Below are 14,294 nucleotides of genomic sequence, written 5' to 3' on the forward strand. Positions count from 1 at the left end.
AGGAAAGAGCTTCAGAGGAATATCTATCTATCTATCTATTAAATCTCTGCTGGCCCTTTAAAGGATTTGCCCAGTACATCATGTTGTTTTGGTGGTGCGGAAGTTGTTATTGGGATAAGAGTTTGCCTTACACTTTACAACTGCTCATGTGTTCTTAAAAACAAGTAGACAGCAAAATTGAACTCTCGAAGGAAGTGATCATGGGGCATTCACATGCGTCTTAATATCTGTCTTCTCTCTAAGAACAAAGGCTCATTGAGTATTAGCGGCATCGTCTTATAATATCTGAATGGAAGGCGCAGGCTGAACTCAGTTAATGCTGTCACCATGCCGTCCTACGAAGAATGGAGGAAAACCATTCACTTCTATTATTTCGTGAAGTTCTCTCTAAATGTCTATTCAATGCTCTTCTCGGTAAGTAAGCGCTTAAAATGAAAGCTGCCCTAGCCTGCTTTGTTTTGCTTCTCCCTCCTACACGCACGCGCCCTAATGAATACGCTGTTTTGTATTGAATTTATAGGCAGTGTTAATAAGTCATCGTAAAATATCGTCTTTACCTAGTGATTCTGGCATTTTTTTAACCTTCACTTTATTTTCCGTCTCGGTTTAGCTTTGTGGCTCAGCAAAGGCAAGTTAATGTGTAGCTGACAGACTTAAAAGTGCAGGACGCTGTTATTGCTACAGCAGATTAAACTGGTGTAAATGTCTCATTCTACTGAAGGACAGTATTTATTGGTTTATGATGGTTATAGTAATTTTGCAGACTATTTGTAATAATCATAAAATGACCGTGACATATACATGTTATTTACACTGGCGGCCAAAAGTTTAGAATAATGTACAGATTTAGCTGTTTCGGAAGGGAATTGGTACTTTAATTCACCAAAGTGGCATTCAACTGATCACAAAGTATAGTCAGGACATTACTGATGTAAAAAACAGCATCATCACATAAAAAAGTCATTTCTGATCAAATCTAGACAGGCCCCATTCCCAGCAGCTATCACTCCGTCACCTTATCCTTGAGTAATCATGCTAATTTGGTACTAGAAAATCACTTATATCAAATACAGCTGAAAGCTATTTGGTTCGTTAAATTAAGCTTAACATTGTCTTTGTGTTTGTTTTTGAGTTGCCACAATATGCATGTCTTAAGGTCATTATTAGGTGAAAAAGGGCAAAAAAAGAAACAGCTTTCTCTAGAAACTCGTCAGTCATTCAGAAAAACTGAAGATTTCATACAAAGGTGTACACTACAGTCTTCAAAGACAAAGGACAACTGACTCTAACAAGGACAGAACGAGCTGTTGAAGGCCAGCTGTACAACTAAACAAGAGGATAAGTACATCAGAGTCTCTAGTTTGAGAAATAGATGCCTCACTTGTCCTCAGCTGACAGCTTCATTGAATTCTACCCGCTCAACACCAGTTTCATGTACATCAGTAAAGAGAAGACTCAGGGGTGCAAGCCTTATGAGAAGAATTGCAAAGAAAAAGCCACTTTTGAAACAGAAAAAGAAAAGGTTAGAGTGGGCAAAGAAACACAGACATTAGACAACAGATAATTGGAAAATAGTGTTATGGATCTTTACCCTATTGAGCTTTTGTGGTATCAGCTAGACTGTAAGGTGCGTGAGAAGTGCCCGACAAGACAGCCACATCCATGGCAAGTGCTACAGGAAGTGTGGGGTGAAATGTCACCTGAGTATCTGGACAAACTGGCAGCTAGAATGCCAAGGATCTGCAAAGCTGTCATTGCTGCACGTGGAGGATTTTTTTGATGAGAACTCTTTGAAGAAGTTCGGAACATGTTTTTCAAATTATAATAGTAAGGTTTCACATTATTAATGTCCTGACTATACATTGTGATCAGTTAAATGCCACTCTGGTGAATAAAAGTACCAATTTCTTTCCATATGAGCAAACTCTGTACATTATTCCAAACCTTTGGCCACCAGTGTAAATGGATAGTTCACCCAAAAATGAAAGTTCTCTCATCATTTACAAACACTAATTCCATCCCAGATTTGTAGCCTATGACTTTTATATCTTCTGCTAAACACAAAAATTTTTAGAAGAATATTTTAGCTCTGTAGGTCATCACAATGCAAGTGAATGGGTACCAAAAATGTGAAGCTCCAAAAAGTACATAAAGGCAGCATAATAGTAATCCATATGGCTCCAGTGGTTAAATCTATATCTTCAAAAGCTAAATGATAGGCGTGGGTCAGAAACAGATCAATATTTAAGTCCTTTTTTCTATAAATTCTACTCCGTGCCCAGTAGGTGGTGATCTGCGCGAAGAATGTGAATCACCAAAAACAAAAGAAGAATGTGTAAGTGGGGATTGATAGTAAAAAAAAGACTGAAATATTGATCTGTTTCTCACCCACACTTATTATATGGCTTCTGAAGACATGGACTTAACCACTGGAATCCTATGGATAACTTTTAAAATTTTGGTAGCCATTCACTTGTGAGGACCAACAGAGCTGAAATATTCTTCTAAAAATCTTTGTTTGTGTTCAGCAAAAGAAAGTCATACACATCTTAGCATGCATGTGGGTGCAAAATGATCACACGGGAAGTCGGCATGCTGTTTCTGAAAGTTCCATTACCCTAGGATCGGCAACAGTATGCTGACTTACTGACATGCCCTATATCCATCTGACATATTTGGAACGGCTCAACAGTGATTACTTTCCCTCATGGCTTGACTGATAGCGCATTGCATCAGTTGCATGGGAGACCACAGTTCAATCCCCAATCAAATGAGGAAGTAATCACATTTGTATAAGCAATCACGAGCATGATAAGGAGGTTGCATTTTTGACCCTAACATTGCATTTTGTCTCTATTAATGGTTAGGGTTAGATTTGGGTTTTGGTTGGGGGGTAGATTAAAAAAAAAAAAGCATTTCTCTTCACTGTTTTACACCCTGTTCAGCTGAAAACAATTATTTTTATAACTGGCTTCTGGCAACCTCTCCTGGGAAAAAATGGATATCACACTTGTTTACATGCTCTGAAACACTTACCGCTTTAGCCTCTAGAGGCAGTGTTTTCAATTTTGGTCAACGTATACCGATTTCGACTAAAGAAAAATCAGCACACACATGCTGATTTTTATGTGAGATCAGGCTGGTGGGTGAGTAAATTATGAGAACTTTAATTTTGGGGTGAATTATTCCTTTAAATTATTTTTGCCTTGTTCTGAAATATCACCTTTTAGGTTTCAATCAGTTTTTTTAGTTGGCTAAATGGTGTGTTGTCTTACCAGAATAGGTTATGATTATGATATTGAGTCAAAGAACACCATAAACTTTAATTTGTAAAGTTTTGGCAATAGGAAAACCCATTATTCTATTAAACCCACTATCACGAGCATTTTGTCTTCTCAGAAGAAATGCAATAAATCAGTGCCTTACAGGAGTATCTTTACTATTAGAGTTTCAGAAACCGGATGATACAAGCAGAAAAGCCTCTCAGGATACTCTCCAGTTCTCTCTCTCTCTTTCTCTCTCTCTCTCTCTCTCATCTTTCTGTCCCTATCTCTTCTCTTAAGCTCAGCTTGTAGTCTTTACACTTGCTTTACCAGACAGGTACATCTGTGAATACCACCATCTGTAAATGAAAAGAAAATTAATTGAGGTTGTCAGGAAACTGAAACTGGCAGATGATAAAGTTTATCAGCCAACCAGACATGTTAAATTAACCGTCCAGGAAAAACAGTCAGGAAAGTAATTTGGAAATTAAGTGGTTTCAATAAGGGTGCCTTGTACTAATATATTCTTTTGTTCAGATACAAACTGATATTAAGCTTGGTACATCAATCTTATTTATGATTTGCGTGATTCCATTGACATTGTTTGTGAGTTTTAACTATGTGCTTTGAGAATTAAGTCTGTCATACAGTGATTAATGTGAGGAACCCAAATGAGTCATCATCATTTAGTTTGATACCAGTTGATACTAAAATCAAAGACTTACCTTTGAACCAGAAGTTCACACATCTTTATTATATGTATAGTTCTAATTCTGCAAACATAATTTTATAAAAATTGTAAACTGCTGTGACTATTAGAGATGTTTTATCAGTCCTACCACTGTCCCTGTCCTCTCAGTTACTAGGTCTGTGTGTGCTAAGTATTGGAGTGTATGCAGAAGTGGAAAGGCAGAAGAATCGGACCCTGGAGGGTGTGTTTCTGGCTCCTGCTGTAGTCCTCATACTGCTGGGTCTTGTCATGTTCACAGTGTCCGTGATGGGTATGGTGGGCTCCCTCAGGGACAACAAGACTCTGCTGCATATGGTGAGGGTTTTACTGAGCATATGTGTGTGTTAATTTAAGGGAGATCCCTACTACCATTTTATCCAAGGATATATTGTGCTCTGCTAAAAGTAAACATTTCCATGCAGTTCCTGTGCGTGCTCTGTGTTCTGCTGGCTCTCCAGGCTCTTGCCCTCATCATTGCCCTCATCTTTGAAAAGACGGTAAGATATGGGGAACAGTTGGAGGGAGCGATGGGGATTTTGTGTTTTAAGGCGCTGTGCTAATGAATTCAATTTTTCTGTGTCCTTAGACAATCAAGTTGTTTCAGAACAATATACGAGAGGGAATCAAGCACTACTATGATGACCTGGACTTCAAAAACATATTGGACTATGTGCAAGAGAAGGTTGTTTACTTTGTTTTATTACTGAAACCTATGGGATTATATACTGATAATAAAACTGACTACTATAAGTCAGCAATAAATAATGCCCATCATTTCCAGGATAAATGTATAGTTTACATCAATTAAAATCCCCATTCTGATTGCACAAAGATCCACAAATTTCTCATGGCAGATGTAGCAACATGGTCGCTTCTAATATAAATGCTCATAAGTCTTTATAATAATTATTGTAAAAAGTAAAATAATTATATTATATTATTATTAATTAGTATTATAGTTATAATAATTCAGATTCAGAATGAGCTTTATTGCCAAGTATGCTTACACATACAAGGAATTTGTCTTGGTGACAGAAGCTTCCAGTGCACAACAATACAAAACAGCAACAAGACATGGATAATAATAAAAAAATTGTATAAAAATATATAAATAAAAATTGAATAGAAAATAAAGTATATATAGAATACACAATAAGACTATATATATATATATATATATATATATATATATATATATATATATATTTGTGTGTGTATATATATATATATATATATATATATATATATATATATATATAGATACACAAACACACATATGTATATACACACATATACACACATACATACATAGTGCAAATCTAAATACAAATCTGTTATATACAGTGTAAGGGAATGTAATGGCAGAAGAGGTTGGATGTGTTTGATAAATATAAAAAGACTAGACTGTGAATTGCACATAATTATTGCTCAATGGGGCAGTTTTAACTGTTCATGAGATGGATAGCCTGAGGGAAAAAACTGTTCCTGTGCCTGACGGTTCTGGTGCTCAGAGCTCTGAAGCGTCGGCCAGAAGGCAACAGTTCATAAAGGTAGTGAGCAGGGTGAGTGGGGTCCAGAGTGATTTTTCCAGCCTTTTTCCTCACTCTGGAAGTGTATAGTTCTTGAAGAGAGGGCAGGGGGCAACCAATAATCCTCTCAGCAGTCCAAACTATCCTTTGTAGTCTTCTGATGTCTGATTTCATAGCTGAACCAAACCAGACAGTTATTGAAGTGCAGAGGACAGACTCAATGACTGCTGAGTAGAACTGTATCTTGTAAATTGTACTGTATATATAATTATGTATAATGTAGAACTGGAAAGTATTTTTATAAAAATATTATGTCAAGAAATTCTGTTTACAATATTTTATTTGTACCAAAACTATCACTCAAATTATAATTAAAATTCCCCTGTTTGTGCTATTGTTTTCCATCACTTTGTCTTTGCAGTTTTCTTGTTGTGGGGGAGATGAGTATAAGGATTGGGAAGTAAACCAGTACCACTTCTGCAATGGCACTAGTCCTTTGGCCTGTGGCGTTCCTTACACCTGCTGCATCCGTCAAAGTGTTAGTCATTCTGTTCACTTCTCCCAGTCATGATACATTAATCAGTGCATCCCCAGGAGTCTGATGAGAAGGCCCACGCCACAGAACATTTTTCATGATTTTGCCTCTCTTGCCAGTCTCATTCCCAAAGAATGCGTATTTATGCAGTGGATGGCGGTCTGACCCACAGGTCTCTGAGTGCAGGGAGCTGATTTCTGAGCTTTTTTTCTGGGGGGTTTAGAGTGCTGTCTAGAAAATGCTGTTCTACATGAGTAGTGATCTGAGTCAGAGGAGAGTGCGTCATGACTGAGAGGATTCAGTTAGCCTGCCCTCTTCTCCATAAGTTCCCCTTTAATGTTTATGACCGCCTCTCTCTCTTTCTCTCTGTCTCTCTCTTAGTTAATGAATGTTGATTGGACACTAATGCACTGTTGTCTTAATGGAATGACAGCTCGATATGATTTGAGAGAGTACAGGCCTTCCCAGGCCAATACTGAAAGATCAACAAAACATCTTCTTCAGAATATTCCTCTTTATTTAGTCCTTTCTTATTACAAAACTAGATTTATTCTATTTTTGTCTCAATTTAATATCAGGCTTAATTTGTTTTTAGAATATTGGGCTTAGACATGTTTTCCTTAACAAGTTCAATCTTGTCAAATTTGTAGAGGGTACTTAGGGTTATTACTAAGCCCAGACAGAATCTGCCAACTTTTTTGTTGTTTTCTGATCTGATTTTAGGGGGGAAATCAGAACTAAATGAGGACCACAGAATACTACACTCACATTAGTAGTTGAAAGCATCATCAAATTAGCCAAAACATTTAATAAACGAATGCTATTTTGTTCAGTAAACATAATTCTCTTGATCCATTAATGACGGATGTTTATCATATAACATGGCTTCTGGAAGCTGATATCCTCCCTCTTCATATATATATATATTGAGAAACGGAGGGGAAAACAGGTTAAAGGTCTCATGGTGCAAAATGTATGAGAGTAATTGGACCAGGCTTTTGGGAGCAGGCAGTCTATTTGTAATCTGATTAGATGGGCTCCCTGCTTATCAGTCCTATTACAGATTCCATCACTTAAATGGCACTCATATGGTTATAAGACTGTGCTGTCCTTATGGAATTCTGCAATATGAGATTCAGCATGAGGGCATCAGAACACAACTTTTACACTCAGCCAGCACTCTTCTACACAAACAGCATCTAAATGACCAGGGATCAGATTATCTCTCTAAGGGTTTTCATCTGGGTTTTCATTAAAAAAATATATAGATACATAATACAAACTCAGTAGTGTTTCACAAGAGAGTTGTATGTATTTTTCCATCAGGTTGGAGAAGTTGTCAACACACTTTGTGGCTACAAAACTCTCAATCAGCAGGTGAGTGGAACACCAAATGGACATTTCAAATTGATTCATCCTTTTCAAAGCAGAGAATTATTACCTCTCTGGGGTTTCATTTACCCGAACACAAAGGTAGCAATAGCAAGTAACTAGCAAATGGTGACTGATGTGTAATGGCTTCTATAATTTACTTAATGCTCACCTTTGTTCTTTTTATCAAGTAACACTTTTGGAGATAGAACCATTGCCAGACGTTTCTATGAAGTTATCTTTAGAAAAGCTGTGATAGGAAAACAAAAACCTCCAATAGCCATTTCAAGCGCAATCATCTGTAATGGTGGTTTCATTTAGTTGTTTACTCAGTAGATAAAACCTGACCAAATCACATCAGAGCCATTACAAGCACCAGCTATGCCATCATGCCATTATTATGGCCTCTTACTGTGATGATGTCCTTGTTTCCTTCAGAGAATCAATACTCCCCTGTACCTATGTTAATTTAATTTATTTTTCTCTTTACTGCAGCGTGAAACTTTAGATGGTATAATCCATGTGCGTGGCTGTATCCATGCTGTGAATCTGTGGATGGGTGACAACATTGGTGCTACAATTGGAATTTGCTGTGCCATCGGGCTACCACAGGTTGTAAGATCGTACTTTCCCTGCCTAACTTTCCCTCTTTTGCATTCTGTTGATCTCCTGTATCATCTTGTCCTCAATTAGATGTATCTCTCCATCTTTTACTTTTAATTCTGCACTTTCGCTCTCCCTCGACATGCCACATTTCCATTTTGATTGCCTACCACCTATTCTGTTTGACTCTTCCCTCATTAGAGGCTCCTTTGCCAAACAATAAATTATAAAAAATGCGCATCTGCACTAACCAGATGCAAATTACTAAAGAGGGGTGCATGAGAATTTTGTGCCCAATTTTCCTAAAGGGCAAACTGAAAACTTTTTCCTGTAATTACTGTCTTTTTCCTGTAACCCTCTCTTTCTGACACAGCTGGCCCTCTACTAAGAGAGGAAGAAGGTGGCATTAAATGGAGCCCCAAGGCTGTGCTGCAAAATTCCTCCATTTAAACATTAATCCTCTAATTAGAGCAGAGGAACAGACCACTTACACAAATATGGAGTGTGTGTGAAGGAGAACCTGTGCAATAAATCACAGTATGCATTTAAGTGTTAACGTTCTGCCTTAAAGTGATAGTTCACCCAAAACTTTCAGCTCTGTAGGTCCTGACAATGCAGGTGAATGGGTATGAAAATTTGGAAGTTTCAAAAGCTTTTTTACTCTAAATTGTCCTCCTTGCCCAGTAGGTGGTGACATGTATGAAGAATGACATCCATCCATCTTCTATAACTGACTGCTTGTCCTATGAGGGTTGTGGGTAGTGCTGGAGCCTATCCCAGCTGTCTCAGGCCAAAGGCAGGGAAACATTCTGGACAGGTGGCCAGTCCATCACAGGGCAACATACAGACACACTCTCACGCCTACAGGCAATTTAAGGTCTCCAATTAACTTAACTGTCTTTTTTTGGACTGTGGGGGAAACCAGAGCACCTGGAGGAAATGGTGAGAACATTCAAACTCCACACAGAAAGGCCCAGTTGAGCCAGGACTTGAACCCAGGACCTTCTTGCTGTGAGGCAACAGTGGTACCCACTGAGCCACCCCATGTATGAAGAATGCAAATCACCACAAAAAAAAAAAAATAAAAATAAATAAATAAATAAAAGAAGATTGATAGTAAAAAATTACTTAAATATTGATCTGTTTCTCACCCACACCTATCATATCGCTTCTGAAGACATGGATTTAACCACTGGAATCGTATGGATTACTTTTATGCTGTGTTAATGTGCTTTTGGAGCTTCAAAATTTTGGTCACCATTTACTTGCATTGTGAGGACCTACAGAGCTGATATATTCTTCTAAAAAATCTTTTGAGTTCAGCAGAAAATAGAAAGTCATACACATCTGGGATGGCCTGAGGGTGAGTAAATGATGAGAGAAAACTCATTTTTGGGTGAACTGTTCCTTTAAAATGTTAGCAGTATTGTTATTTGATATATTTAGATATTTTACAAAGTGGTAAAAAATATGGATTTGCTTTGAAAAATTACCAGTGGTAGGCTAGACTGGATCTGTGACCTTATTTTAGCTATATTTAGCTATAGCTATATAATTACTTATATAATCAATTATTTATTTTTTCCCCAAAGGTCCTCTTATAATGTTAGTAAAGATGTTTTTTGCCCCAAAAACATAATTAACTTTTTCATTACCATTTTCCACTCTCCCTTACAATTTAACAGGCTCTTTTTTTTTTGTGCTTTATTTTGCGTGTTATGCTACAAAAACTAGATGCAGCGCAACAAATAGAGCAGAATGCAGGTGACTCGAGACGTGTTTTGAAAAATTGCTGTTCCTTTTAACCTGACACGGTATCTAAAAATGCCATACTCCTGCGTGAGACGCTGATTAACAGCAAGACATGGCACAACTGTCAAAGTTCGTACATGCGCTCAGTGTGAATGGCCTCTAAAGCCTAAAGTTTACTTTTGTTTTACGGTTAAGCTAGTGTATGCGACCAGGACGGTGATGTAAATTTCATCGGCAGAGTGCTCATGCGCCGCATGCGTGTGGCCCAATTTTATTCTAATCGCGCATATTCCGTATGCATAGTCTGTGCATGCGCCTGTAATTTTTTTGCACTTATTAATGGTTCCACAAGGTGGCAACACTCACTGTTGGGCTGTTGCTTTCACAAAGAAATGCAAGAAGATGATGTAAAAGCAGGTGAACAACAGGAGACAAAGGTGGAAACAACAGCAGTGGATGTGCACATCAGTAGCGCGTAGACTATAATAGTCTAAAAGACTATAAAGACATTTATGTGTAAACCCCTGAAGAGAAATAGTTCAATATGTCATGGCATAGAGTATAATTTGAAAGCCTAGAGCTTTCGACTGTACGTATATGCTAGCACACGTGAAAAAAAAAACTGAAGTATACTTTGGGCTTAAGACTTACAGTATATTTAAAAAATCCTTAAATGTGCGATGAGAAATATCCTTTTTGTTGCACTCACAAACAGGGTGCAGTTTGCTGTGAAGTCCAATGTAGTTTTAACTGGATGCATATAATGAGAGTAATTCTTCTTAAGGCATTTCTGACTCCTTTAAATTTCAATGTCTCTCCATAGCTTCTGGGTATACTTCTTAGCTGTGTCTTCTGGAATCTTCTGGTGGAAATGAGTGAGTCTGTAGATATGGTGGACTTCAAGATCCTGAAACATGCTGGATTTAAATACAGCGATCTAGACCTCTCGGGGGCTGGTTGGTGTATGTGTCTACCTCGGGATGGAGGTTACCTGCCTGTACCTGTAGCAGAGCCTGACACCTGGTCTCCAGACCCCATCCCTTTCGACCTGGAACAAGAGCAGTCCAAAATACCTCTCACACATTCCCAGCAGGAGAGCCAAGGAGTCGAGTCAGCCATGGGAATGGATGAGGTAGACAATCAAGCTTAACAACCACACAGAAAACGAGGTTGCATTTTCAGTTTTTTTTTTTATTTTTTTTTTTATTGTGATTTGTACGTAAGGTTTGCCCTTTTGCACTGTGCATTGCGATAGAGAGTTGTTAGTTGCACTATGTGTTGGTAAAATTGGCATGAACCAACCAACATTTAATAATTTTAATTAAGATGATATGGCACTGAATTTGGAAAGGTTTGTGTAAAACATTTGGTAACTGAGGAAATCTTGGTAGTACAGAGACCTCCACAGGCTTGTATTAATCTAACATTTAAGAACATATCACTTCAAAATGCTGTTTACATAATCAGTTATTTTTCACATAATTTTTATTAATTCTGTGTCTTTAAAGGGTTAAGGGCGTTTGACTTGTTTTAATGGTCATATTGTTTTAAATATGTCAATTTATATAAGGGACATTATTAATTATTGGCAATCAATCATTTGTTATTTTTTAAATAATTTATCATTTTAAATGTAACTTATGCCTGTACTTCAATCAATTCAGGGAAAAATTGGTAGCTTTGAAAATCCTTATAAATGGTGTGACTGTCAGATGAAGCTGTGCTTTCATCACAAGTAGATGCATTGTTTCTATAAAGTTTGACATGTGCATTTTTTTTTTTTAAGGCAAATGCTATTTGCACCCTGGTGCATATCATGGTATATGCTATTTACACCCCGGTGTAAATAGTGGCATATATTATTTGCACCCCAACCCTGGTGCAAATAATGGTAGATACTAATTGCACCCTGGTGCAAATAGTGTCAGATAATATTTGCAACCATATTTAAATGCTAACATACAATGTGGGCATCACTGCATTATGTTTATTGTGTTTATTTAGAGTCCCACAGACACACTACATTAACCCCTACTCCTAAACCTTACCTTAACCTTTACCTTAGAAAAAAATAAACTTTGTTTTACTGCAGTAACCATGGTATTTTTGTATATTTACAGTAACCACAAAATTAACCATGGTTACTATATTACCACCATATTACTGTACTAACACTATGGTTAATTGCATTAAAACTATGGTTTCTGCCAAAAAACATGGTTACTACAATATTGGTAATACAATAATGCAATCTACACTCAAACATTGCCGAGCAGTGGGAACGAGTGTGATCGGCAGACCATGCCTCCGGATCAAACTCTTCTCTGCACTCCCCGACATTCACTGTGACCAAATCACTGCGATGAAATAAACATTTGTATTCATTTGTATCTATTATTTTAAGTAATATTAAAGGAAATATTAAGAGTGGAAATGGGGGGGGCCTGGGTAGCTCAGCAAATAAAGACGCTGACTACCACACCTGGAGTCGCAAGTTCGAATCCAGGGCATGCTGAGTGAATCCAGTCAGGCTTCCTAGGCAACCAATTGGCCCAGTTGCTAGGGTGGGTAGAGTCACATTGGGTCACTATAATGTGGTTTTCGCTCTCGGTGGGGCGTGTGGTGAAGTTGTGCGTGGATGCCGCGGAGAATAGCATGAAGCCTCCACTCACGCTAAGTCTCCACGGTAATGTGCTCAACAAGCCACGTGATAAGATGCGCATATTGACGTCTCAGACACGGAGGCAACTGAGATTCGTCCTCCACCACCCAGATTGAGGCGAGTCACTACGCCACCACGAGGACTTAGAGCACATTGGGAATTGGGCATTCCAAATTGGGGAGAAAAGGTGAGAAAAAAACAGGAAATCAGTTGGGAAAAAAGAGTGGGAGAAAACGCGGTCGCTAGGACAACCGTACACATTCACACATCATCTTTACACCCCACACCACTGCACAGACATCTACTGTTTAGTGTGTTGTATATTTCCAAGTATCCCTGGCTGCAGCTTGCAGAACTTACTCTCATTGGCTCAGTCATCTTTTATTGGTGTACATGATAGGAGATGCGTTTTAAAATAGTGTAGCCCGATAATTTTGATTATAGTGCTTTGGCTCGTAAGTGATATGAAATTGTGTTGTACCTCACAGTTCATTGCAAACAGATGTAGTAGGAGTCTGACTGAGCAGCCTGTTGTTGTTTCAGTCGTGTTGAAAGCGGAGGGCAAAATTACTAATCCTACTATGGCGAAGATTCAACTCTGATGCAGTCGTAGTCAGTGTTGAAATAATTAGGAAAAATAAATTTGATTTTAGTGCTACGACTCGTAAGTGACTTTGTAGTACCTCATGTGTCATTTCAAACAAATGTAGTAGGACTGAGTCACTTGGACTGATGAACAAACTGTGTTGATGTGTCTGCTGTCATTCAAATCTGTAAATCAAAAAATGTTGTTGTTATAATTTAGTTGTTTTAATTTATGCCATCAACAATAGCAAACGAGGCTGATGAACTGATGAAAATTGTTATGCCATTCTTGAAATAAAATCCATGGAATTTAGGATTGAATATCACATACAAGTAATCAAATGGTTTGGCTCAACTATTCAGTATCTCTCAAACAATGATAACACACCAGCAACGACGACCACATCTCCTATCATGTATGTCTATGAAAGATAAACAAGCCAATGAGATTGTTATAGGCGGGGCGACACGTGTAGCTACGCCCCATATGTAGCCCCACCTCATTATGCAGGCTGCAGACAGGTCCTTCTCCACATTATGGATTTTCGTGGTTTTTGTCATTTCATTTAATTTTAGCATTCTTTCTTATTGGTAAGATGACGAGTTAACTAATATTTATGACAGTGTTGCCTTAAGTACACCAAAAGCTTGTTCCCTCTGTACCTCAGGCTGTTCTGGAATAGCCACCTTGATTTACAGGTAATTTATAGTAATGATTTTTAATACTAAAGGAAGTTCTGGCCTTGTGTTAAACACTACTTGAAGTTTAATTTGTCTATAAATAATGCTCATAATTAACGTTTAGTTGATGTAAAGTGCTGTCCTAATGTGGAGTTCATGTTTTATCTTTGTTTGATTTTTGATGATGGAACAAATTGACAAGTTTAGCTTGAAGGATGTCATAATGCAACTGCCATTAATGCATTTAAGCCACCTTTTAGTTGCATGCAGTCATTTTGAATACCTCACGTTCTCACCTCTTTGCTAATACTGTATACCTTTTGATGATGTTGTTCAAAATAGACTGCTCTGCTCCAGCTAATGTAGCTCTGGTTTTGTAGTGACAGTAATGTGACTTTGAATAAAATGTGCTTGAATTAACCTTTTAAATATGTCTCTCCTGTTGATCTTGCATTATGTAGTCTCTCAAGCCTTTACGATTACCAGAGCTGTGAAAACTGGGCCTTTGGATAAATGCAATGTGTTCTTGGAAACTGTCCAGAGACTAGCTGTACTCTTGAGTATATAAACTGTTTGCTAGTGA

General features: G+C 37.9%; 1 protein-coding gene across 2 annotated transcripts; it reads left to right on the forward strand.

Moving 5' to 3' along the window:
• The first annotated feature begins 102 nt into the window (after nucleotides 1-102).
• Nucleotides 103-14,127, forward strand: LOC127432398 (tetraspanin-15-like). 2 transcript variants are annotated; one of them, XM_051683431.1, is made up of 8 exons: nucleotides 103-414; nucleotides 4,123-4,308; nucleotides 4,416-4,490; nucleotides 4,580-4,675; nucleotides 5,944-6,060; nucleotides 7,384-7,434; nucleotides 7,924-8,040; nucleotides 10,607-14,127. In XM_051683431.1, the coding sequence occupies exons 1-8, from the start codon at nucleotides 328-330 to the stop codon at nucleotides 10,931-10,933; spliced, it is 1,056 nt and encodes a 351-aa protein (XP_051539391.1). In that variant the 5' UTR covers nucleotides 103-327; the 3' UTR covers nucleotides 10,934-14,127. The 2 variants fall into 2 exon arrangements, with proteins under 2 accessions (XP_051539391.1, XP_051539401.1); XM_051683441.1 differs by lacking the exon at nucleotides 103-414 and adding an exon at nucleotides 1,709-1,827.
• The last annotated feature ends 167 nt before the right edge of the window (nucleotides 14,128-14,294 follow it).

Source organism: Myxocyprinus asiaticus, chromosome 4 (genome assembly GCF_019703515.2).
Source record: "Myxocyprinus asiaticus isolate MX2 ecotype Aquarium Trade chromosome 4, UBuf_Myxa_2, whole genome shotgun sequence".
Classification (NCBI taxonomy): Eukaryota; Metazoa; Chordata; class Actinopteri; order Cypriniformes; family Catostomidae; genus Myxocyprinus; species Myxocyprinus asiaticus.